Source organism: Heterodontus francisci, chromosome 30 (assembly GCF_036365525.1).
Source record: "Heterodontus francisci isolate sHetFra1 chromosome 30, sHetFra1.hap1, whole genome shotgun sequence".
Classification (NCBI taxonomy): domain Eukaryota; kingdom Metazoa; phylum Chordata; class Chondrichthyes; order Heterodontiformes; family Heterodontidae; genus Heterodontus; species Heterodontus francisci.
In genome coordinates, this window is record NC_090400.1 from 58828890 (window position 1) to 58856637 (window position 27748).

General features: G+C 43.5%; 1 protein-coding gene across 1 annotated transcript in view; it reads right to left on the bottom strand.

Moving 5' to 3' along the window:
• The window catches only part of slc46a1 (solute carrier family 46 member 1), a 31390-nt gene extending 9042 nt beyond the window's left edge, over positions 1–22348 (bottom strand). Inside the window, exons 1-4 of the mRNA XM_068010786.1 lie at positions 22066–22348; positions 12817–13669; positions 11227–11310; positions 199–355 (exon numbers count right to left, since the gene is read on the bottom strand). Coding sequence (XP_067866887.1) covers positions 199–355; positions 11227–11310; positions 12817–13669; positions 22066–22320 — 1349 coding nt within the window. The 5' untranslated portion in view covers positions 22321–22348. The remainder of the gene's footprint in view (positions 1–198; positions 356–11226; positions 11311–12816; positions 13670–22065) is intronic.
• Between the last annotated feature and the right edge of the window lie 5400 nt (positions 22349–27748).

Here is a 27748-nt window from a genome sequence, read left to right on the forward strand (position 1 = left end):
AAGGTGTCTGGACATGCACCTGAAGTACTGTAACCGGCAAGGCTATGGACCAGGTGCTAGAATGTGGGATTAGATTGGGCGGATAGTTTATTCAGCCGGCGCAGACACGATGGGCTGAATGGCCTCCTTCTGAGCTGCACTTTTTCAAGGGTTCTTACCCGATAAAGCCTGTTGGGAGGAATTGATGAGGTTTCTTACCCGATAATGCTTGTTGGTATGAGGAGCATGGCTGCACCAAACAGAAATGAAAATCCTTTCATGAAGTACAGCGTGGCAGGATATAAAGAGCTGAAGATCAGCGTCGATGCCAATGAGCAAACGCTCTCCACACATGCCACTGAGGCAAACAGCGCTCCTGGACAGAGAGAACAGCGTTATCAGTTACAGAACACAGCCTAGGATTCTATTCCTGAGTCTTTTCCTCCTGAAGCTGCTGCTCGGGTACAGCTTCCATGAATTCAGAATCAAGCTGTGTCAACAGCCTAATATTTTAAATTATTTCCCCGTGTTTGGAAGTCCAGAACACGGGGGCCACATTATTAAAATTAGTGACAGGCCTTTCCGATGTGATGCCAGGAGTTTCACACAAAGGTTAGCGGAAGTCTGGAACTCTCTCCCCTAAAAAGCTGTTGAGGTTGGGGGCGGGTCAATAGAAAATATCAAAATTGAGATGGTTAAACCTTTGTTAGGTAAGGGCATTAGGTAAGAGCATGCAGGTGGCAGAAAGCGTCATAGACAGGAGTTTTAGAGAAGTGGTTACACCCAAGGTGCAGGCAGATAGATGGGTGACCGCTAGAAGGGGCAGGCAGTCAGTGCAGGAATCCCCTGTGGCTATCCCCCTCTCTAACAAGTATACCGTTTTGGATACTGTTGGGGGGGATGGCCTATCAGGGGAAAACAACAGCAGCCAGAGCAGTGGCACCACGGTTAGCACTGTTGTTCAGCAGGGAGGGACAAAGCGCAGAAGAGCAATAGTTATAGGGGACTCTATAGTCAGGGACACAGATAGGCGCTTCTGTGGACGTGAAAGAGACTCCCGGATGGTATGTTGCCCCCCTGGTGCCAGGGTCAAGGATGTCTCTGAACGGACAGAGGGCATTCTGAATGGGGAGGGTGACCAGCCAGAGGTTGTGGTACACATCAGTACCAATGACATAGGCAGGAAGAGTGATGAGGTCCTGCAGGGGGAGTTTAGGGAGTTAGGTAGAAAGTTAAAAGACAGGACCTCTAGGGTTGTAATCTCAGGATTACTCCCTGTGCCACGTGTCAGTCAGGCTAGAAATAGGAAGATAGTGCAGCTAAACACGTGGCTGAACAGCTGGTGTAGAAGGGAGGGTTTCAGATATCTGGATCATTGGGATCTCTTCAGGGACAGATGGGACCTGTACAAGAAGGACGGGTTACATCTAAACTGGAGGGGCACTAATATCCTGGCTGCGAGGTTTGCAAGCGTCACTCGGGAGGGTTTAAACTAGTGTGGCAGGGGGGTGGGAACCAGAGCAGGAGGACAGCAAGTGAAATAAATGAGGGGGAACTAGTAAATAAGGCCAGTAAGACTAAGAGGAAGAGCAGGCAGGGAGATGTTGCTGAGCACGGCGGGACTGGTGGTCTGAAGTGCATTTGTTTCAATGCGAGAAGTATAACAGGTAAGGCAGATGAACATAGAGCTTGGATTAGTACTTGGAACTATGATGTTGTTGCTATTGCAGAGACTTGGCTGAGGGAAAGGCAGGATTGGCAGCTAAATGTTCCGGGATTTAGAAGCTTCAGGCGGGATAGAGGGGGATGTAAAAGGGGTGGGGGAGTTGCATTACTGGTGAAGGAGAATATCACAGCTGTACTGCGGGAGGACACCTCAGAGGGGTCATGCAGCGAGGCAATATGGGTGGAGCTCAGGAATAGGAAGGGTGCAGTCACAATGTTGGGGGTTTTCTACAGGCCTCCCAACAGCCAGCGGGAGGTAGAGGAGCAGATATGTAGACAGATTTTGGAAAGATGTAAAGGTAACAGGGTTGTAGTGGTGGGTGATTTTAACTTCCCCTATATTGACTGGGACTCACTTAGTGCCTTTATGCCAGCACAAGCACTATGGGCCAAATGGCCTCCTTCTATGTCATAAAATATCCATCTTTCTATAGTGGGAGCTGGAATCAACCTGAATACAAATACTCAGAAGTGACCTCTCTCCTTTCGCTACTGGTACACAACTGTGACTACACTTCAAAAATACTTCATTGGCTGTAAAGCGCTTTGGGAGGTCCTGAGGTTGTGAAAGGTGCTACAGAAATGCAAAACTTGCCTTCACAGTCGGGATATGGCCGACTTAGTGATGCAGCAGATATGTGATCAGAGGCTCTTTAGTCCAGTCACACAGTCAATAGGGATATTCTCCTGACATCATCTGAACAGAACTACAGGTTGTTACATCCACACTGATTCAAATCAGCATCTTCAAAACATGAAGCAACACAGGCCAAAGACCTGCTGGTTGATAGGTTAATTGGCCATTATAAAATTGCCCCTAGGTGGTAGGGAAATATAGGGACAGGTGGGGATGTGGTAGGAATATGGAATTAGTGTAGGAATAGTATAAATGGGTGGTTGATGGTCGGCACAGACTCAGTGGGCCGAAGGGCCTGTTTCAGTGCTGTATCTCTAAACTAAACCAAAAAAGAGGCGTTGAAAAAGCGAAGCAGTCTTGACTAGAATTCAAAAATTGATTTATCAAATCAAATATTCCTTTAATCACCTCTAACCTTCCTCCTAGATGCCAAAACAAAAAGCAGTAGAAGGGAAAAAGAATAAAGGAAGAAAAACAGAAAGATGTTTTTGCTAGTCTAAGCAGAGGTGAAAATAACATACTCTTTTGGCAGAATGAGGGATTTGGGTGGTGGGTTCCACTCATCTGGATGGTCCAGCATCCAATCAGAGAGCAGGCAGGCTGTCGGGAATATTAACATTTATAAATACCTTTACAGATTTACTGGGTGTAGCGCACAAAGGAAATCTCCCCTGTTCATTTCACAGAACCTTACCGCACAGAAGGAGGCCATTCAACCCATCATGCCTGTGCCAGTTCTGTTAAAGATCTATCCAATTAGTCCCACTGCCCCCCTGCTCTTTCCCCAAAGCCCTTTTGAAAGTTACTATCGAATCTGCTTCCACCGCCCTTTCAGGCAGCGCGTTCCAGATCACAACAACAGCGGCACAGCGGCGCAGTGGTTAGCACCGAAGCCTCACAGCTCCAGCGACCCGGGTTCAATTCTGGGTACTGCCTGTGTGGAGTTTGCAAGTTCTCCCTGTGTTTGCGTGGGTTTCCTCCGGGTGCTCCGGTTTCCTCCCACATGCCAAAGACTTGCAGGTTGATAGGTAAATTGGCCATTAGAAATTGCCCCTGGTATAGGTAGGTGGTAGGGAAATATAGGGACAGGTGAGGATGTGGTAGGAATATGGAATTAGTGTAGGATTAGTATAAATGGGTGGCTGATGGTCGGCACAGACTCGGTGGGCCGAAGGGCCTGTTTCAGTGCTGTATCTCTTAAAAAAAAACATTTACTGTTGTATAACTGAGGCCATTCTCCCACTGCTGCATGTTCTAGCCTGTGTGGCACATGATCACATAGAGCAGGATAGGCACCAAAGCCTGTTCCTCACCTGATGGTATTAGCTCTTTTCTGGGGGACTGTTAAATGGCCTCAAGTCTTCCTTTGTTACTCTGGTTAAATGGGTGAAGCTAGACAGTGAGCTAGCAGCTATTAGACCTGGGGGGTTGAAATTAGCCAACTCCGATTCTGTCCCCACCCAATGGGGACACGCACACGCGCCTGGATAGTGATCAGCAGTCAATGAGGTCAGCCAATTCCGAAAGGCTGGGACACTCCCTGTCTGTACTGGTCAGCCACTCATGGGGTAAATGTGCTGAGTCACGTGGGGGTAAATGGGGGGTGGGCGAGTGAGGTAAGGGGTGTCAGTCCTTCAGTTACTCCTGAAACAACCTTGAATTTTAACAATGTCTAACTTCTTATCTGAACTAGAAACACTACAACAGTGATTCAGAATCTTCCACCAGTTTCCTCATTGCGTACTGTAATCTCTTATCCTTGCAAAGACATAAAAACAGTTGAAGGGCAGCTCCCTCTCGCAATACACAATGTTGAAATCAGACAACAAACTCAAACCAAAACTATTCCCACTCTCCAGCATGTCAGAACCCTCCAACACCTCTTCCCCACATTCCTCAGTCTTCCTCCTCCTCCTCCTCCAACTTACTAGCTTTTGAAAACCATCCTCAACGCTGCCTAATCCCATGTACTTAACTCACCCTTTTGTCTTTGTCTAACCTGGGTGGTATCACATACTGTAGGACTCCTGGCTGTCTCCTGCCCAAGGAGGCAGCAATTCTCACAGGTGCTCTTAGCTTCCCATTCATGGATGACAGGTAAGCAATAGGTCTTCGTGAATCTGCTGATTCACACTGCGGCAATGCTTCATGTGACTGGAGCTCCGAGCTCCCTCCTATATGGGGAATCAGGTGCACATAGCCCAATTCCTGATGTGAGCCCCACCCCCTCGATCCAGGTGTGTTGGAAGTGGATGGGTGGCTGTGTCGCCCCCCTCCTCCCAATCCCCTCTGTGTACCACTTCAGCTTCTCCGTAGACCTTGACTTTTATGAGGTCTCAATCAATCTCTTGATCAGTGCAATGCTAGTCCTGCAAAATGCAAACAACCTTCGCCCGTAATCAATGATAATCATTTTATGCCTCAAGTACTTTATAGCCAAGGATAAGAGCAATTATATACTGTGTTTACAGATGTTAAGGAAATTCATTAGACCCAACAGTTCCAAAATGATCAGCCATCTGCCAAACCCTGGAGACTTCTAGATTCTCCGATATGGGTACAGTTTACACGCGAATGGTTCAGTTGTATAGATCTATACGGGTGAACACTATTGGCATCATGAGCTTAGCTCATGATTCTCACAATGCTTTGGTTTCAGTGAATGCACAGGGAGGCCCATTAGCAGTGGGGGCAGTGAAATTTGGCTCTCCACCCTCCGCCCCACCTACCCTTGAAATGTTAAGGTGTCAGCCCCGGCTCAATGGACAGCACTCTCACCTCGGAGTCAGAAGGATGTGGGTTCAAGTCCTACTCCAGAGACTTGAGCACAAACTCCAGGCTGACAGTCCAATCTCTTATCCTTGCAAAGACATAAAACAATAGAAGGGCAGCTCCCTCTTGCAATACACTGTGCTGAAATCAGACATCAAACTCAAACCAAAACGCTGTCTATTCTCTCCCAGCAACACCTCTTCCCCACCTCCCTCAATGCAGTACTGAGGGAGTACTGCACTGCTGGAGGAACAGTACTGGGGAGTGCTGCGCTGTCGGAGGTCAGTACTGAGGGAGTGCTGCACTGTCGGAGGGTCAGTACTGAGGGAGCGCTGCATTGTCGGAGGGGCAGTACTGAGGGAGTGCTGCAATGTCCTAGGGTCAGTACTGAGGGAGCGCTGCACTGTCAGAGGGTCAGTACTGAGGGAGCGCTGCATTGTCGGAGGGTCAGTACTGAGGGAGTGCTGCACTGTCACAGGGTCAGTACTGAGGGAGTGCTGCACTGTTGGAGGGTCAGTACTGGGGAGTGCTGCACTGTCAGAGGGTCAGTACTGAGGGAGTGCTGCATTGTCCTAGGGTCAGTACTGAGGAAGCGCCATACTGTTGGAAGATCAGTACTGGGGAGTGTTGCACTGTCAGAGGTGCTGTCTTTCGAATGAGACATTAAACCAAAGCCATGTCTACCCTCTCTAAAATGCAGACCTTTATTTTAAGGTTGTGGCATTTTCTGCTGCAACGATGTGCTGTACCTGAACGACAGTTTTTGATGTGATGGTTTACAGATGTTTTTCCTGGGCCTTCTCTCCTTACAGCATGATGGCGCTCGTTATTTACAACATTAATAATTTTATGAGGCTCATTAATTCTTTATCTATTGTTATTTTGAATTCCATTGACATTTACATCACTGTCTGTTAATTCTGATAAGTGGAGGATACTCAGTGAGATAATTTTCTGGCTTTGCCAATCAGGAATTCTGATCAGAATTCCAGCCATCCCTACCCCTTCATTTAAATTAATGGGAAGAAAATTGTGTCCAACATCCGATTCTTGCCCTAACGTCTATGGAAAGCTCCGTTATTCAGTTGCTGGGGTAACAGCTGGGAGCAGTAAAGAAGAACTTGCATTTAATTGATAATTGATATTATTTGATATTAAAATCTTCCGAAAGGTTTAATTTAAAGGGTTAAGTCATGGTAGGAGAGCTCAAAGCCGTGGTGCGCTCCTCGTGCTCCATGTCGGAAGCCGGGAACAATTCCAGTGCCCGGGACCAGCATGTGTGCAGGAAGCACGGGTTTTGGAGCTGGAGTGGCAGCTGGGAACACTGTGGAGCATCCACGAGGCGGAGAGTATCGTGGATAGCACGTATAGAGAGGTGGTCACACCACAGGCTCATACTCCACAGGCAGGAAGGGAATAGGTGACCACCAGGCAGAGCAAGAGGACTAGGCAGGCAGTGCAGGAATCTTCTGTGGCTATTCCCCTGCAGAACAGATATACTGCCTTGGATAATGTTGGGGGGGAATGGTCTCTCAGGGGAAAGCAGCAACAGTCCAATTCGTTGCACCACGCTTGGCTCTGCTGCATAGGGGAGGAGTAAATGGTGTGGGAATGCAATAGTTATAGGGGATTCAATTGTAAGGGGAGTAGATAGGCGTTTCTGTGGCCGCAAAAGAGACTCCAGGATGTTACGTTGCCTCCCTGGTGCTAGGGTTAAGGATGTCTCAGAGCGGTTACAGGACATTCTGAAGTGGGAGGGTGAACAGCCAGCGGTCCTGGTACACATTGGTACAAACGACACAGGTAAAAAAAAAAGGATGAGGTGCTAAAAGCAGAATATAGGGAGCTCGGAAGTAAGTTGAAAAGTAGGACCTCAAAGGTAGTGATCTCAGGATTACTAGCAGTGCCATGTGCTAGTCAGAGTAGAAATAACAGGATATATCAGATGAATACGTGGCTGAAGAGATGGTGTGAGGGGGAGGGTTTTAGATTCCTGGGACATTGGAACCGGTTCTGGGGGAGGTGGGACCAGTACAAACTGGACGGGTTACACCTGGGCAGGACCGGGACTGATGTCCTAGGGGGAGTATTTGCTAGAGTGGTTGGGAGGGTTTAAACTAAAATGGCAGGGCGATGGGAACCTTTGCAAGGAGTCAGAGGAGGGGGGATCAAAGACAAGAACAAAAGACAGTAAGGGAAATAAATGATAGGCAGAGAAATCAAGGGCCAGAATCAAACAGGGCCACAGTGAAAAATAGTGGGAAAGGGACAAGTAATGTGAAAAAGACAAGCCTTAAGGCTTTGTGCCTTAACGCGCGGAGCATTCACAATAAAGTGGATGAATTAATCTCACAAGTAGATGTAAACAGGTATGATATAGTCGGGATTACGGAGACATGGCTGCAAGGTGACCAGGGATGGGAAATGAACATCCAGGGATATTCAGTATTTAGGAAGGACAGACAAAAAGCAGAAGGCGGTGGAGTTGCATTGCTGGTTAAAGAGGAAATTAACGCGATAGTGAGGAAAGATATTAGCTCTGACGATGTGGAATCTGTATAGGTAGAGCTGAGAAACACTAAGGGGCAAAAAACATTAGTGATGGTTGTACATTGACCCCCAAACTGTAGATGATGATGTTGGGAATGGCATTAAACAGGAAATTAGAGATGCATGCGATAAAGGAACATCTGTAATTGTGGGTGACTTTAATCTGCATATAGATTGGGCAAATCAAATTAGTCACAATACCGTAGAGGAGGAATTCTTGGAGTGTATACGGGATGGTTTTCTGGACCAATACATTGAGGAACCAACTGAAGAACAGGTCATCCTAGACTGGGTATTAAATTGACAATCTAGTGGTGTGAGACCCCTTGGGGATGAGCAACCATAATAGGATAGAATTTTTCATCAAGTTGGAGAGTAATGTAGTTGATTCTGAGACTAGGGTCCTGAATCTTAGTCAAGGAAACTACGAAGGTATGAGGCACGAGTTGGCTATGACGGATTAGGAGACATTACTTAAAGGGATGGCGGTGGATAGGCAATGGCAAACATTTAAAGAGCGCATGGATGAACTGCAACAATTGTTTATCCCTGTCTGGCGCAAAAGTAAAATAGGAAAGGTAGTCAAACCATGGCTTACAGGGAAATTAGAGAAAGCATTAGATCCAAGGAAGAGGCATATAAATCTGCCAGAGAAAATAACAGACCTGAGGATTGGGAGCAGTTTAGAATTCAGCAAAGGAGGACCAAGGGATTGATTAAGAAGGGGAAAATAGAGTACGATAGCAAGCTTGCAGGGAACATAAAAACTGATTGTAAAAGTTTCTATAGGTATGTGAAGAGAAAAAGATAGGTGAAGACAAATGTAGGACCCTTACAGTCAGAAACAGGGGAATTAATTATGGGGAAGAAAGAAATGGCTGACCAACTAAATGCATACTTTGGTTCTGTCTTCACAAAGGAGGACATAAATATCATACCAGAAATGTTGGGGAACACAGGGCTTAGTGAGAGAGAGGAACTGAAAGAAATCAGTATTAGTGGAGAAATGGTGTGGGGAAATTGATGGGATTGAAAACTGATAAATCCCCAGGGCCTGATGGTCTGCATCCCAGAGTACTTAAGGAAGTGGCCCTAGAAATAGTGGATGCATTGGTGGCCATCTTCCAAGATTCTATAGGCTCTGGAACAGTTCCTACAGATTGGAGGGTAGCTAATGTAACCCCACTATTTAAAAAGGGAGGTAGAGAGAAGGCGGGGAATTACAGATCAGTCAGCCTGACGTCAGTAATGGGGAAAATTCTAGAGTCCATTATCAAAGATTTTATAGCAGAGCACTTAGAGAACAGTGGTAGAATCGGGCAGAGTCAGCATGGATTTACGAAAGGGAAATCATGCTTGACAAATCTACTAGAATTCTTTGAGGATGTAACTAGTAGAGTTGATGAGGAGGAGCCAGTGGATGTGGTTTATTTGGACTTTCAGAAGGCTTTTGACAAAGTCCCACATAAGAGATTAGCATGTAAAATTAAAGTGCATGGGATTGGGGGTAGTGTATTGCGATGGATAGAAAATTGGTTAGGAAAAGAGTAGGGATAAATGGGTCTTTTTCCGAATGGCAGGTAGTGACTAGTCGGGTACCGCACGGATCGGTGCTAGGACCCCAGCTAGTCACAATATACATTAATGATTTAGATGAGGGAACTAAATGTAATATCTCCAAATTTGCAGATGACACAAAACTGGGTGGGAGGGTGAGTTGTGAGGAGGATGCAGAGAGGCTTCAGGGTGATTTGGACAAGTTGAGTGAGTGGGCTAATGCATGGCAGATGCAGTATATTGTGGATAAATGTGAGGTTATCCACTTTGGTAGCAAAAACAGGAAGGCAGATTATTATCTGAACGGCTATAAACTGAGAGAGGGGAACATGCAGCAAGACCTGGGTGTTCTCGTACACCAGTCGCTGAAGGTAAGCATGCAGGTGCAACAGGCAGTAAAAAAGGCAAATGGTATGTTGGCCTTCATAGCGAGAGGATTCGAGTACAGGAGCAGGGATGTCTTGCTGCAATTATACAGGGCCTTGGTGAGGCCACATCTGGAATATTGTGTGCAGTTTTGGTCTCCTTATCTGAGGAAGGATGTTCTTGCTATAGAGGAAGTGCAGCGAAGGTTTACCAGACTGATTCCTGGGATAGTGGGACTGATGTATGAGGAGAGATTGAGTCAGTTAGGATTATATTCGCTGGAGTTCAGAAGAGTTGGGGGGGGGGGGGGGGAGGTGGATCTCACAGAAACCTATAAAAATTCTAATAGGACTTGACAGGGTAGATGCAGGAAGGATGTTCCCGATGGTAGGGGATTCCAGAACCAGGGGTCATAGTCTAAGGATATGGGGTAAACCTTTCAGGACTGAGATGAGGAGAAATTTCTTCACCCAGAGAGTGGTGAGCCTGTGGAATTCACTACCACAGAAAGCAGTTGAGACCAAAACATTGTATGTTTTCAAGAAGGAGTTAGATATAGCTCTTGGGTCTAAAGGGATCAAAGGGTATGAGGCGTAAAGTGGGAACAGGTTACTGAGTTGGATGATCGGCCATGATCATAATGAATGACGGAGCAGGCTCAAAGGGCCGAATGGCCTACTCCTGCACCTATTTTTTATGTTTCTATTTCTATACAACCTTTTACAACCTCAGGATTTCCCAAAGCTTTTTACAGCCAGTAAAGTATTTTTGAAGTGCAGTCACTGTTGTGGTATAGGAAATGCAGCAGCCAATTTGTGCACAGCAAGATCCCACAAATAGCAATGGGATAATGACCAGAGAATCTGTTTTTGGATGAGGAATAAATATTGACCAGGACACCGGGGAGAACTCACCTCCTTTTATTCAAAATAGTAGCCACAAGATTGCTTACTCCGCCTGAGAGTGTATACAGGGCCTCAGTTTAATGTCTTATCCAAAAGACGGCACGTCTGACAGTGCGTTGCTCCCTCAGTACTGACCCTCCGATAGTGCAGCGCTCCCTCAGAACTGCCCGCTGACAGTGCAGCACTCCTTCGATACTGCCCCTGACACTGCAGCACTACCTCGGTACTGCCCCCCTGACAGTGTAGCACTCCCTCGGTACTGCCCCCCTGACAGTGTAGCACTCCCTCGGTACTGCCCCCCTGACAGTACACCACTCCCTCGGTACTGCCCCCCTGACACTGCAGCACTACCTCGGTACTGCCCCCCTGACAGTACACCACTCCCTCGGTATAGCACTGGAGCATCAGCCTGGATTATGGACTCATAATGATCCCTGAAGTGGGGTCTTGAACACAACCTTCCAACTCAGAGACCAGATTACTGAGCCAGTGTTTACAGTGACTATATTTCAAAAAGTACTTCATTGGCTGTAAAGCATTTTAGGACTCCCAGATTTCGGTCCAGTGATTTAATTAATTCACAGATCCTTATCTGCACAAACAATTGCTAAACATCTCAACTTCATTTAAGTCTACAAAGTAAGGGAAGCATTCTGTGAGGAATGAACCACTCTTTGTGTATAAACAAAATCCCAAGTGTTGGCTTGCCCAGTGACTGCTTTCCCTTGAGCTTACCTTGTTCAGTCACATCTGCCAATTTTGACAACTTGGCTCTTATCACTGGTGTAGTGGCCATTGCAAGAAAGCGTACACCATGACCTGGAGAAAGGGAGAACGGAAGTAGGCTCAATAATATAGTACAGTATCATGCAACCAGACATCACTAATTTAAAGCAGTATCATTGTGCTGGAACACAAATCTAGAACAGTAACAGTGCATGTCGCTAATCTAAAATATTATCCTTATACTACAATGCTGGTCCAGAATAATATCTATTTACCAAACCATTTTTCTAAAACTATATCATTTACTACAACATGGATCTAGAATGATGTCACTGTAGTGGATCAATCTCCAACACCACTATGCTACAGTACTTTTACTCTAGAACAATATCAGTATGGTAGCACAGCGCTGGAGAACTACATAGCTGTGTTAGAACTGTTCTAGAATATTTGTGTGCTAGAATGCAGTGATTAATCCAGAACAATATCAATAAATTAAAGTATTATTTATCTAAACAATAAGAGTGTACTAGAACTGTACCATTAATCATTATCGGTATGCTAAAATTCACCCTGCTGGAACAGTGTTACTGTTCTAGAACACTATCATTGCCCATCACTAACCTACAGCAGATCACTAAACCATCAGCTCCAAGCTAGAACATCACTGGCCAGCAATGTAGATCCGTTTACTGATATATAGGAGATATTAGAACAATTCATCAAAAGCTTGGCCAAAGAGGAAGGTTTTATGGAGCGTCTTAAAGGAGGAGAGAGATAGAGAGGTGGAGGTGTTTAGGGAGGGAATTGCAGAGTTTAGATTCTGGACAGCTGAAGGCACAACCACCAAAGGTAGAACGATAAATTGAGGATGGATAAGAGGCCAGAATTAGAAGTACGTGGATATCTTGCAGGGTTGTAGCGCCGGAGGGCCGAGGCCATGGAGAGATTTGAAAACAAGAATAAGAATTTTAAAATCGAGGCAATGTTTAACTGAGAACCAACGTAGGTCAGTGAGCACAGGGATGCTGGGTGAACGGGACTTGGTGTGAGTTTGGACATGGGCAACAGAGTTCTGGATGAGGGTAAATTTATGCAGGGTGGAAAATGAGAGGCGCTGGCCAGAGGTGCAATGGAATAGTCAAGTCTAGAAGTAACATGGATGAGGGTTCCAGCAGCAGATGAGCTGAGACAGGGACAGAGACGGGCAATGTTACAGAGGCAGATATAGTGATTGCACGGATATATGGCCAGAAGCTCATCTCAGGGTCAAATACGACACCAAGGTTGCAAACAGTCTGGTTCCGCCTCAGACAGTTGCCAGCGAGAGGGATGGAATCGACAGCTAGGGAATAGAGTTCATGCCACTCATCGACCTCCAGGTGAGATGTCTAGGCCAATATCTAGTGCTTCTCTTCATCTGGTTTAATGGTGCAAGAATGAATAGATTGCATTATCAACGGTTTGTCCCCCAACCTTGGTGGCCCAGCCAAGTCCCAGTGTGTGTTAGGAATCACAGGAGCAAGCCAATATTCTATCATCCTAGGGCATGCTCAGTCTGATAATAAACGTGCATCGATCCCAAACCAGCAGACATACCTGTGAACATGACAGAGCTAGTCGCAGCCACTGAGAAGATCACCAAACCTGCCATGTTAGACACCAACCCAATCTCCGCAATCCAGCTGTCTGCAACACAAAGCTGCATCGCCTTCAGTCCCAGGAGGCTGCTCAGATAGGTCAAATGCTCTACTGCCAAGCTGTATCCAATCAGATTGGATTGCCAGCACAAGGGGGAGCTCAGCTCGAAGAGGACGAGAATGTCCTTGATTCCAAAATGCACAGTCACCACAACGAAGAGGGAGAATGCATAAAGCCAGAGACGGTATCTGTGACCAGCCTCCTGCTGGCTGCAGTACAGGCGGCACACTGATCTGTAATGCTCTGTTGTGAACAGTTTGCTTGGTCCATTCACAGTCACAGACTCTCTGACAAAAATTAAAACATAGGCAACACTCGCCAGATTCAGCGCCAATACCAGCCAAAATGGACTGATATATCCTTGAGCCTTGCTCCACTGCCCTCCGATGATACTACCAAACATTCCCGCGATCCCCAGGGATGCCTCCAGCACTGCAACGCGGAACGTGCGCGACTGCTTGTCGCTGACGTCTGCGATGTACGAGAAACATCCGGCCAGGATAGTATTGAAATCCCCCAGAAGTCCACTCAGCAGGCGACCGATCAGAAAGTAGCCGACCGGCAGCTCCTGGTACATGACGATGAGGTAGATTGCCGTCTGCAGCGTCAGGCCAATGCCAGGTAAGATCAGGATAGGCCTGCGGCCCACGCGGTCACTCCATGGTCCGAGCAGCGTCACGGAGAACAGTCCCACAGCGAAACCCCCCATGTTAATGTACAGGTTCCAGTGGGAGGTCAGCACCTCTACTGCCTACAGTAAGAGAATAAGAAAATCACTTTCAGGAGATTCCTTTCAATAGATCTTTGGCTTTAACCAATTCCAACGCAACTGCCTACATCCTACAAGAGATCTCTGGCTTTAACCAATCCAAACTTGATTATCATTGTTCCAGGATTTGTGTTGGCCAATCCAAATGCAATTAACCTACTTACAGGATGGATATTTATCCATGAACAATCGAAACTTGCTTCCATTTCAACAGTGGCTCCCTTAAAAGGGAGTAGGCGCTGTCAAGATCATTTGATCGAGTGTGGCATCAAGGAGCCTGAGTAAAACTGAAGTCAATGGGAATCTGGGGAAAGCTCCCCACTGGCTGGAATCATATCGTACGCAGAGGAAGATGGTTGTACATGACAGAGGCTAATAACTGCAGCCCCAGGACAGAGGCTAATAACTGCAGCCCCAGGACAGAGGCTAATAACTGCAGCCCCAGGACATCGCTGCAGGAGTTCCTCAGGACAGTGTTAATTGTACATTAATTGTGTTTAATTTTATGCAGGCAGTGGGCTTTAATGGGGGGATTCACTTATGCTCCTGTAAACAGGAGGAGACTGAAACAGTGGTTGGGTTGGGTTAGAAGGTACATGTTTAGAATGTGTATCCCTGCAAATAAAAGCTTATAAAGGTGTGTAAGGATTGGCTCCAGTTCTATCCTACACCGCCTGACTTTCTGGAACAGAACAGCAGTGTCCTCAGTCCAACCATCTTCCACTGCTCCATCGATGACCTTCCCTCCAGTATATGGTGAGGGGAGGGGATGTTCACTTAGCCCTGTTCCCAGATGCAGCTCGACCTGGACAGGATCCGGACTTGGGTCAAGCTGACAGAGAACATAATACTGTGTACTTTTTGATGAATACTTTAAGAACATAATAAATGTGAGCAGGAGTTGGCCATTCAGCCCCTTGAACCTGCTCCGCCATTCAATACCATCATGGCTGATGTGATTGTGGCCTTAACTCCACTTTCCTGCCTTCCCCCCGATGACCCTTGACTTCCTTGTAGATCAAAAATCTAACTCAGTCTTGAATATATTCAATGACCCCGCCTCCACTGCTCTCTGGGGAAAGGAATTCTAAACACTAATGACCCCCAGAGAGGAAATTCCTCCTCATCTCCATCTTAAATGGGTGACCCCTTATTTTGAAACTATGCCCCCTAGTTCTAGATTCCCCCACGAGGGGAGACATCCTCTCAGCATCTACCCTGTCAAGCCCCCTCTTCTAAACTTCAAAGGGTATAGGTCCAACCTGCTCAACCTTTCCTCATAAAGCAACCCCTTCCTCCCAGGAATCAGCCTCATGAACCTTCTCTGAATTGCTTTCAATGCAAGTATATCCCTCCTTAAATGAGAGCAAAACTGTACACAGTACTCTAAGTGTGGTCTCACCAATGCCCTGTACAGTTGTAGCAAGACTTCCCTACTTTTAAACTCAATCCCTCTTGCAATAAAGGCCAACATTCCATTTGCCTTTCTAATTACTTGCTGTACCTGCATACTAACTTTTTGTGATTCATGTACAAGGACACCCAGATCCTCTGTACCGCAGCATTCTGCAGTCTCTCCATGTAAATAATATTCTGCTTTTCTTCCTGCCAAAGTGGACAACCTCACATTTTCCCACATTTTACTCCATCTGCCAAATTTTTGCCCACTCACTTAACCTATCTATACACGAACATATGAATTAGGAGCAGGAGTAGGCCACTCAGCCCCTCGAACCTGCTCCGCCATTCAGTAAGATTATGGCTGCACTGATTACTCCACATTTCCACCTAACCCCGATAACCTTCCACCCCCTTGCTTATCAAGAATCTATCTACCTCCGCCTTAAACATATTCAAAGTCTCTGCTTCCACTGCCTTTTGAGGAAGAGAATTCCAAAGACTCACAACCCTCTGCGAGAAAAAATTTCTCCTCATCTCTGTCTTAAATGGGTGACCCCTTATTTTTAAACAGTGACCCCTAGTTCTAGATTCTCCTACAAGGGGAAACATCCTTTCCACATCCACCCTGTCAAGACCCCTCAGGATCTTACATGTTTCAATCAAGTTGCCTCTTACTCTTCTAAATTCCAGCAGATACAAGCCTAGCCTGTCCAATCTTGCCTCGTAAAACAGCCCACCCATTCCAGGTACTAGTCTAGTAAACCTTCTCTGTACTGCCTCCAATGGATTTACATCCTTCCTTAAATAAGGAGACCATAACTGTACACAGTACTCCAGATGTGGTCTCACCAATGCCCTGTATAGCTGAAGCATAACCTCCCTACTTTTGTGTTCAATTCCCCTCGTGATAAACGATAACATTCTATTAGCTTTTCTAATTATGTGCTGTACCTGCATTCTAACCTTTTGTGATTCATGAACTGGGACACGCAGATCCCTCTGCATCTCAGAGCTCTGCAATCTCTCGCCATTTAGATAATATGCTTCCTTTTTATTCTTCCTGCCAAAGCGGACAATTTCCCACTTTCCCACATTTTACTCCATTTGCCAGGTCTTTGCCCACTCACTTAACCTATCTATATCCCTTTGCAGACACTTTGTGTCCTCCTCACAACTTGCTTTCCTACCTATCTTTGTATCACCAGCAAACTTAGCAACTATATACATTCTGTCCAAGTCATTAATATATAGTAAATAGTTGAGGTCCCAGCACTGATCCCTGTGACGTTCCATTAGTTACAGTTTGCCAACCTGGAAATGCCCCATTTATCCTAACTCTCTGTTTCCAGTTTGTTAGCCAAACCTCCATCATTGCTAATATATTACCCCCAACACCATCAGCTCTTATCTTGTGCACTAACTTTTTATGTGGCACCTTACTGAATGCCTTTTGGAAATCCAAATATACTACATCTACTGGTTCCCCTTTATCCACCCTGCTTGTTACATCCTCAAAGAACTCTAATAAATGTCAAACATTTCATAAAACCATGTTGACTCTGCATGATTGTATTGTGATTTTCTAAATGTCCTGCTACTACTTCCTTAATAATGTATCTAGCATTTTCCCAGGCAGGCGTTAGGCTAACTGGCCTATAGTTTCCTGCTTTCTTTTTCCTGCCTTTCTTGAATTGCGGTTTTCTAATCCGCTGGGGCCTTTCCAGAATCTTGGGAATTTTGGAAGATTACAACCAATGCATCCATTTTCTCGGCAGCCATTTCTTTTAAGGTCTTGGGATGCAGGCCATCAGGTCCAGGGGACTTGTCAGCGTTTAGTCCCATTAGTTTTCCTAGTACTTTTTCTCTAGTGATAGTGATCGTTTCAAGTTCCTCCCTCCCTTTTGCCTCTTGATTTTCTGCTATTCTTGGGATTTCTTTGGTCTTCTTCTGTGAAGTATGATATAAAATCGCCGCCATTTCCTATTTCCCATTATTAATTCCCCAGTCTCATTCTCTAAGGGACCAACATTTACTTTAGCTACTCTCCTTTTTGAATACTTGTAGAAACTCTTACTGTCCGTTTTTATATTTCTTGCTAGTTTGCTCTCATAATCTAATTTCTCCCTCTTTATTGCTTTAGTCATCCTTTGCTAGTTTCTAAAATTTTCCCAATCTTCTGGCCTACCAGTAATCTTTACAGCATTGTACACCATTTTTTCAATTTGATACCATCTTTAACTTCCTTAGTTAGCCACGGATGGTGCAACTTCTCATAGAATCTTTCTTTCTCAATGGTATATATCTTTGTTGAGAGTTACGAAATTACTTCTTAAATGTCTTCCACTGCTTATCTACCGTGCTACCTTTTAACCTATTTTACCAGTCCGTTGTAGCCAACTCTGTCTTCATACCTTTGTAATTGCCTTAATTTCAGTTTAAGACATTAATTTCAGATCCAAGTTTCTCACCCTCAAACCTAATGTGAAATGTTATCACATTATGATCACTCTTCCCTAGAGGATCCTTTACTATGAGATTATTAATTAATCCTGTCCCATTACACATTTTGTACTGATTGATTATGTTGTATTGATTGAACAATTAAACTGTTTTTATTTACTGATTATACTGTGTATTTCTATATATATATATATAACTATTCCTTATTGATTATTCTATTTTTTCTGATGATTCTGTTATACTAATTTGGATGGATTCATTATTTTATGTTAATGTTATTGATTATTCTGCATTTACTCAATGGTATTGATTACTCTGTTGATTGATTATTGTATTGATGAATCTGTACTGATGATTGACATTGATTGGTGCTGATTGATTATTCTGTATTGATTATTTTGTATTGATTACTGATTATTTATTCTGTACTATTTATTCTGTAATCGATACAAAATAATCAATGCAGAATAATCAATCAATACAGAATAATCAATACTCTGTATTGATTGATTATTCTGTATTGATTACTGATTGATTATTCTGTATTGATTACTCTGTATTGATTACTCTGTATTGATTACTCTGTATTGATTACTCTGTATTGATTACTCTGTATTGATTACTCTGTATTGATTGATTACTCTGTATTGATTACTGATTGATGATGTATTGATTGATTATTATGTATTGATTGCTGATTGATTACTCTGTATTGATTGATTACTGATTGATTATTCTGTATTGATTACTCTATTGATTACTGATTGATTACTCTGTATTGATTACTCTGTATTGATTACTCTGTATTGATTACTCTGTATTGATTACTCTGTATTGATTACTCTGTATTGATTACTCTGTATTGATTGATTAATCTATTGATTACTGATTGATTATTCTGTATTGATTGATTAATCTATTGATTACTGATTGATTATTCTGTATTGATTGATTATTCTGTATTGATTGATTAATTATTCTGTATTGATTGATTAATTATTCTGTATTGATTGATTAATCTATTGATTACTGATTGATTATTCTGTATTGATTGATTATTCTGTATTGATTGATTAATTATTCTGTATTGATTGATTAATCTATTGATTACTGATTGATTATTCTGTATTGATTGATTATTCTGTATTGATTGATTATTCTGTCTTGATTGATTAATTATTCTGTATTGATTGATTAATCTATTGATTACTGATTGATTATTCTGTCTTGATTGATTATTCTGTCTTGATTGATTATTCTGTCTTGATTGATTAATTATTCTGTATTGATTGATTAATCTATTGATTACTGATTGATTGATTATTCTGTATTGATTGATTATTCTGTACTGATTGATTAATCTATTGATTACTGATTGATTATTCTGTATTGATTGATTAATCTATTGATTACTGATTGATTATTCTGTATTGATTGATTATTCTGTATTGATTGATTAATTATTCTGTATTGATTGATTAATTATTCTGTATTGATTGATTAATCTATTGATTACTGATTAATTATTCTGTATTGATTGATTAATTATTCTGTATTGATTGATTAATTATTCTGTATTGATTGATTAATTATTCTGTATTGATTGATTAATCTATTGATTACTGATTGATTATTCTGTATTGATTGATTATTCTGTATTGATTGATTATTCTGTATTGATTGATTAATTATTCTGTATTGATTGATTAATCTATTGATTACTGATTGATTATTCTGTATTGATTGATTAATTATTCTGTAGTGATTGATTAATCTATTGATTACTGATTGATTATTCTGTATTGATTGATTATTCTGCATTGATTAATCAATCAATACAGAATAATTAATCAATCAATACAGAATAATCAATCAATACAGAATAATCAATCAATACAGAATAATCAGTAATCAATAGATTAATCAATCAATACAGAATAATCAATCAATACAGAATAATCAGTAATCAATAGATTAATCAATCAATACAGAATAATTAATCAATCAATACAGAATAATTAATCAATCAATACAGAATAATCAATCAGTAATCAATAGATTAATCAATCAGTACAGAATAATTAATCAATCTATTGATTAGATTGATTATTCTGTCATGATTGATTAATTATTCTGTATTGATTGATTAATCTATTGATTACTGATTGATTATTCTGTATTGATTGATTAATTATTCTGTATTGATTGATTAATTATTCTGTATTGATTGATTAATCTATTGATTACTGATTGATTATTCTGCATTGATTAATCAATCAATACAGAATAATTAATCAATCAATACAGAATAATCAATCAATACAGAATAATCAGTAATCAATAGATTAATCAATCAATACAGAATAATCAATCAATCAATACAGAATAATCAATAAGTAATCAATAGATTAATCAATCAGTACAGAATAATTAATCAATCTATTGATTAGATTGATTATTCTGTCTTGATTGATTGATTATTCTGTCTTGATTGATTGATTATTCTGTCTTGATTGATTAATTATTCTGTATTGATTGATTAATCTATTGATTACTGATTGATTATTCTGTATTGATTAATTATTCTGTATTGATTAATTATTCTGTATTGATTAATTATTCTGTATTGATTGATTAATCTATTGATTTGATTGATTATTCTGTATTGATTGATTAATTATTCTGTATTGATTGATTAATCTATTGATTACTGATTGATTATTCTGTATTGATTGATTATTCTGTATTGATTGATTATTCTGTCTTGATTGATTAATTATTCTGTATTGATTGATTAATCTATTGATTACTGATTGATTATTCTGTATTGATTAATTATTCTGTATTGATTAATTATTCTGTATTGATTAATTATTCTGTATTGATTGATTAATCTATTGATTTGATTGATTATTCTGTATTGATTGATTAATTATTCTGTATTGATTGATTAATCTATTGATTACTGATTGATTATTCTGTATTGATTGATTATTCTGTATTGATTGATTATTCTGTCTTGATTGATTAATTATTCTGTATTGATTGATTATTCTGTATTGATTGATTATTCTGTCTTGATTGATTAATTATTCTGTATTGATTGATTAATCTATTGATTACTGATTGATTATTCTGTATTGATTGATTATTCTGTCTTGATTGATTAATTATTCTGTATTGATTGATTAATCTATTGATTACTGATTGATTATTCTGTACTGATTGATTATTCTGTCTTGATTAATTATTCTGTATTGATTGATTAATCTATTGACTATTGATTGATTATTCTGTATTGATTGATTAATCTATTGATTACTGATTGATTATTCTAGTGATTGATTATTCTGTATTGATTGATTAATCTATTGATTACTGATTGATTATTCTGTATTGATTGATTATTCTGTATTGTTTATTCTGTCTTGATTGATTAATTATTCTGTATTGATTGATTAATCTATTGATTACTGATTGATTATTCTGTACTGATTGATTATTCTGTCTTGATTAATTATTCTGTCTTGATTAATTATTCTGTCTTGATTAATTAATCTATTGACTATTGATTGATTATTCTGTATTGATTGATTAATCTATTGATTACTGATTGATTATTCTATATTGATTGATTATTCTGTATTGATTAATTATTCTGTATTGATTGATTAATCTATTGATTAGATTGATTATTCTGTATTGATTGATTAATTATTCTGTATTGATTGATTAATCTATTGATTACTGATTGATTATTCTGTATTGATTGATTATTCTGTATTGATTGATTAATTATTCTGTATTGATTGATTAATCTATTGATTACTGATTGATTATTCTATATTGATTGATTATTCTGTATTGATTGATTAATCTATTGACTATTGATTGATTATTCTGTATTGATTGATTAATCTATTGATTACTGATTGATTATTCTGTATTGATTAATTATTCTGTATTGATTGATTAATCTATTGATTAGATTGATTATTCTGTATTGATTGATTAATTATTCTGTATTGATTGATTAATCTATTGATTACTGATTGATTATTCTGTATTGATTGATTATTCTGTCTTGATTGATTAATTATTCTGTATTGATTGATTAATCTATTGATTACTGATTGATTATTCTGTACTGATTGATTATTCTGTCTTGATTAATTATTCTGTATTGATTGATTAATCTATTGACTATTGATTGATTATTCTGTATTGATTGATTAATCTATTGATTACTGATTGATCATTCTATATTGATTGATTATTCTGTATTGATTAATTATTCTGTATTGATTGATTAATCTATTGATTAGATTGATTATTCTGTATTGATTGATTAATTATTCTGTATTGATTGATTAATCTATTGATTACTGATTGATTATTCTGTATTGATTGATTATTCTGTATTGATTGATTAATTATTCTGTATTGATTGATTAATCTATTGATTACTGATTGATTATTCTGTATTGATTACTAATTAATTCCCCAAGCAGCCTCACCTGCTCCAGTTGGGCCTCGGGGCCGCCGGAGCTGTTGCAGCCTCGACTCCGGTTGCCGCTGAACCCGAGCTCAGCGCTGACCCTCTGGAAGATGTACTGGGTAGAAAGCGGGGCCTGCAGCGCCAGTGCCAGCATGCTCAGGAACAGGCACGGCTCCACCGTCGGCCGAGCCCCGGGTCCCCGGGAGCGGGTGAGAGGCGAATCCGGACCCAAAGCCGGAGGCGGCGGAGACCCGGAATCCTCAAAGTCCGCCATCACTGGGAGCGAGGGGAGAGGGGCGGGGCCTGGGGCGGAATGTAGGGGAGAGGGGCGGGGCCTGGGCGGAATGTAGGGGAGAGGGGCGGGGCCTGGGGCGGAATGTAGGGGAGAGGGGCGGGGCCTGGGGCGGAATGTAGGGGAAGGGGCGGGGCCTGGGCGGAATGTAGGGGAGAGGGGCGGGGCCTGGGGCGGAATGTAGGGGAGAGGGGCGGGGCCTGGGGCGGAATGTAGGGGAAGGGGCGGGGCCTGGGCGGAATGTAGGGGAGAGGGGCGGGGCCTGGGGCGGAATGCAGGGGGAGAGGGGCGGGGCCTGGGGCGGAATGCAGGGGGAGAGGGGCGGGGCCTGGGGCGGAATGCAGGGGGAGAGGGGCGGGGCCTGGGGCGGAATGCAGGGGGAGAGGGGCGGGGCCTGGGGCGGAATGCAGGGGAGAGAGGCGGGGCATGGGGCGGAATGCAGGGGGAGAGGGGCGGGGCCTGGGGCGGAATGTAGGGGAGAGGGGCGGGGCACATGGTAGTCAGTCTCTGCCCGACCGGCCCATCATGTTACGACCAGCCCTACCCACAGACTAAACCCTGCCCTCCAATAGAAACCCACCTCTTGGGCCGCCCCGTGGCCGGGTTCCGCCTCTTGCCCTGCCCTGTGATTGGGCCCCGCCTCGTGGTTGGGCCCCGCCTCTTGTCCCGCCCCGTGGTTGAGCCCCGCCTCTTGCCCCTCCCCGTGGTTGGGCCCCGCCTCTTGCCCCTCCCCATGGCTGGGCCCCGCCTCTTGCCCTGTGGTTGGGCCCCGCCTCTTGCCCCGCCCCGTGGTTGGGCCCCGCCTCTTGCCCCGCCCCGTGGTTGGGCTCTGCCTCTTGCCCCACCCCGTGGTTGGGCCCAGCCTCTTGCCCCGCCCCATGGTTGGGCCCCGCCTCTTGCCCCATCCCGTGGTTGGGTCCCGCCTCTTGTCCCGCCCCGTGGTTGGGCCCTTCCTTTTGCCCCGCCCCGTGATTGGGCCCCATCTCTTGCCCCGCCCCGTGGTTGGGCCCCGCCTCTTTCCCCGCCCTGTGGTTGGGCCCCGCCGCTTGGCCTCCCCCCGTGGTTTGGCCCCGCCTCTTGCCCTGCCCCGTGGCTGGGCTCCACCTCTTGCCCCGCCCCGTGGTTGTGCTCTGCGTCTTGCCCCGCCCCCTGTATTGTCTTCGGTTCATGCCCCATATCCGAAATCTGTTTTGGGGTCCATCCCCCTCCACTGCCCCCAGCCCCCCGCCCCCACCACTTTTCCATTCCCTGTTTTTTAAACGTTTGTAAAATCCTGTCTCCAACTCTTCCTTTCCAGGTTGAATAGCCCCAGGTTTGCCCCATAACCGGGACACTACCCCACCCCCGCCCCGCCCCCCCCACCATCCTGACCCTGGGATTGACCCCAGGATTCTGCTCCGTGCTGCCTGCTATGGTTGAATATCTCCCTTGTGTCTCAGTGACCAGAATTGCACCTGGTACAGTCGGGCCAGAGTGTAGCACGGTTTGATGCTGACTTGTGCTCAATGGTGTTAATGATGGAGTTAATCCTCTATTGGTCTCACCACCCACCACCCCCACCCCACCCACCTGCTCTGCAATGGTTGGACATGTTGCCCGGGTTGGGAGGGGCGAGGGGGTGTGGGAGTGGATACAAACAGACCGGCTGCCTGTTATGCACACTGACTAATTATTCCTTCTCCTTGAAGGCTACAATGGGCAGCCAATACACTACTGCCCTAGTCTGTGCATCCTCCCAAAGTTGAATTTCACCTATGTTGAGTGTAGTAAGACACCTGCCTCCCATTTAGCTTCACCCTTGGCCATTCCAACAGTCCTCCTGGAGTATTGGAAAATTTCCCATTCAATGTGAGGGCATTTTACATGTATTGGCAACAAGCTTCCTCTGCTGTTACTTTGCTCAGTTATCAGGGACAATCATTACTAGCCAGCTCATTTTGATCAAAGTTTATAAAATAATGAAGGGACTGGGTCATGTTGTGGTGGATCAGTTATTACAAACGGCTAGGTTAGGGAGGATCAGGGGTCACGATTTAAATTAAGGACACGACTATGGTTAGACATCAGGCAGTAGCTCTTTTCCAGAGAATAGTGGCCCCTGTTCTGTATTGAACACGAATTGTCTGAATTGCTCCAAGCGAGAGCTGGGCCTGTTTCTGACTGAATCACAAAAGGTGGGTATCCTGTAACATAAATCAGGATCTGTGAGATCTGGACTAGTTTCAATCACCCACGCGGGGTGGAGTGGGCAGAGATAAATTTTCCAGATTGTTTTCACTAATTGATCCTAGGTTTTTTAAAAAATCTAATTCTTGGTTCTTCCAGGATATTACATGGCTCCGGGTGGGGTCTGTATCGTGATGTACAAGACAGCGTAACTACAATGGGACAGTATGGAGCAGTGAGCTTTAATTATGTGTCCTCAGTTGAGGTGATTCTCTGGCCTCACCTGTCTCCACTGAGGTTCTCATTGAGAATAGTCACTGTAGTGAGGCAAATAAACATTAATTATAGTTAGTGAAGCAAACAGCGGCAGCTCTGTACAATATATTGTGACTCTGGAGGTTACCCTGACATGTGTGAGCAGCAGCGTGTGTTGTTCTAATGCACACAAGGTGCCAATCGTCAATCAGTGAGACTGAAATAAAAACAAGAAATGCTGGAAATACTCAGCAGGTCTGGCAGCATCTGTGGAGAGAGAAGCAGAGTTAACGTTTCAGGTCAGTTCTGATGAAGGGTCACTGACCCGAAACGTTAACTCTGCTTCTCTCTCCACAGATGCTGCCTGACCTGCTGAGTATTTCCAGCATTTCTTGTTTTTATTTCAGATTTCCAGTATCTGCAACATTTTGCTTTTAATTTAATCAGTTAGACTTGTCGTGTATTAGATCATGCAAACGATAACAGCACACAGCAAGATTCTAGGCACAGAATTAGAGCTTTCTTTCCCCAAGTGAGGTAAAGTTGGGGAAAGAGGGGGCTGTATCATTGGGATGGCCTTCACCCGGACCGCGCTGGGGTCAGTGTCCCAGTGAATCGTAGAACTAGGTCATTTTCTGGTTGGCAAGATGTAACGAGTGGTGTGCCACAGGTGTGCTGGGGCCTCAACTTTTTACAATTTATATAAATGATTTGAATGAAGGGACCAAGGGTATGGTTGCTAAATTAGCTGATGACACAAATATAGGTAAGAAAGTAACTTGTGAAGAGGACGTAAGGGGGCTACAAAGGGATATAGATAGGTTAAGTGAGTGGGCAAAAAACATGGCAAATGGAGTATAATGTGGGAAAATGTGAAATTGTCCATTTTGGCAAGAAGAATAAAAAAGAAGCATATTATCTAAATGGTGAGAGATTGCAGAGCTCTGAGATGCAGAGGGATCTGGGTGTCCTAGTGCATGAATCACCAAAGGTTAGTATGCAGGTACAGCTCATAATTAGGAAAGCTAATAGAATGTTATCATTTATTGTGAGGGGAATTGAATACAAAAGTAGGGAGGTTATGCTTCAGTTATACAGGGCATTGATGAGACTACATCTGGAGTACTGTGTACAGTTATGGTCTCCTTCTTTAAGGAAGGATGTAAATGCGTTGGAGGCAGTACAGAGAAGGTTTACTAGACTAGTACCTGGAATGGGTGGGCTGTCTTACGAGGAACGATTGGACAGGCTAGGCTTGTATCTGCTGGAATTTAGAAGAGTAAGAGGCGACTTGATTGAAACATATAAGATCCTGAGGGGTCTTGACAGGGTGGATGTCGAAAGGATGTTTTCCCCTTGTGGGAGAATCTCAAACAAGGGGTCACTGTTTAAAAATAAGGAGTCACCCATTTAAGACAGAGATGAGGAGAATTTTTTTCTCTCAGAGGGTTGTGAGTCTTTGGAATTCTCTTCCTCAAAAGGTAGTGGAAGCAGAGTCTTTGAATATTTTTAAGGCAGAGGTAGATAGATTCTTGATAAGCAAGGGGGTGAAAGGGAGTAGGTGGAAATGTGGAGTTGAGGTTACAATCAGCTCAGCCGTGATCTTGTTGAATGGCTGAGCAGGTTTGAGGGGCCGAGTGGCCTACTCCTGCTCCTAATTCGTATGTATGTTTGCAGAGAGGGCTTTAAGCTAAATAGTGGGGGGAGGGTTCAGGTGAGGGAAAATTTGGAAAGTTAACGAGAAAGGACAAGGCAGCAGTGCAGGATAGCAATATGGATAATGATAAACAGGGTGTGACACGAAGGGATTCTTTCTTTTTTTCTTCTTTTGGGCCTCCTTATCTCGAGAGACAATGGATACGCGCCTGGAGGTGGTCAGTGGTTTGTGAAGCAGCGCCTGGAGTGGCTATAAAGGCCAATTCTGGAGTGACAGGCTCTTCCACAGGTGCTGCAGAGAAATTTGTTTGTTGGGGCTGTTGCACAGTTGGCTCTCCCCTTGCGCCTCTGTCTTTTTTCCTGCCAACTACTAAGTCTCTTCGACTCGCCACAATTTAGCCCTGTCTTTATGGCTGCCCGCCAGCTCTGGCGAATGCTGGCAACTGACTCCCACGACTTGTGATCAATGTCACACGATTTCATGTCGCGTTTGCAGACGTCTTTATAACGGAGACATGGACGGCCGGTGGGTCTGATACCAGTGGCGAGCTCGCTGTACAATGTGTCTTTGGGGATCCTGCCATCTTCCATGCGGCTCACATGGCCAAGCCATCTCAAGCGCCGCTGACTCAGTAGTGTGTATAAGCTGGGGGTGTTGGCCGCTTCAAGGACTTCTGTGTTGGAGATATAGTCCTGCCACCTGATGCCAAGTATTCTCCGAAGGCAGCGAAGATGGAATGAATTGAGACGTCGCTCTTGGCTGGCATACGTTGTCCAGGCCTCGCTGCCGTAGAGCAAGGTACTGAGGACACAGGCCTGATACACTCGGACTTTTGTGTTCCGTGTCAGTGCGCCATTTTCCCACACTCTCTTGGCCAGTCTGGACATAGCAGTGGAAGCCTTACCCATGCGCTTGTTGATTTCTGCATCTAGAGACAGGTTACTGGTGATAGTTGAGCCTAGGTAGGTGAACTCTTGAACCACTTCCAGAGCGTGGTCGCCAATATTGATGGATGGAGCATTTCTGACATCCTGCCCCATGATGTTCGTTTTCTTGAGGCTGATGGTTAGGCCAAATTCATTGCAGGCAGACGCAAACCTGTCGATGAGACTCTGCAGGCATTCTTCAGTGTGAGATGTTAAAGCAGCATCGTCAGCAAAGAGGAGTTCTCTGATGAGGACTTTCCGTACTTTGGACTTCGCTCTTAGACGGGCAAGGTTGAACAACCTGCCCCCTGATCTTGTGTGAAGGAAAATTCCTTCTTCAGAGGATTTGAACGCATGTGAAAGCAGCAGGGAGAAGAAAATCCCAAAAAGTGTGGGTGCGAGAACA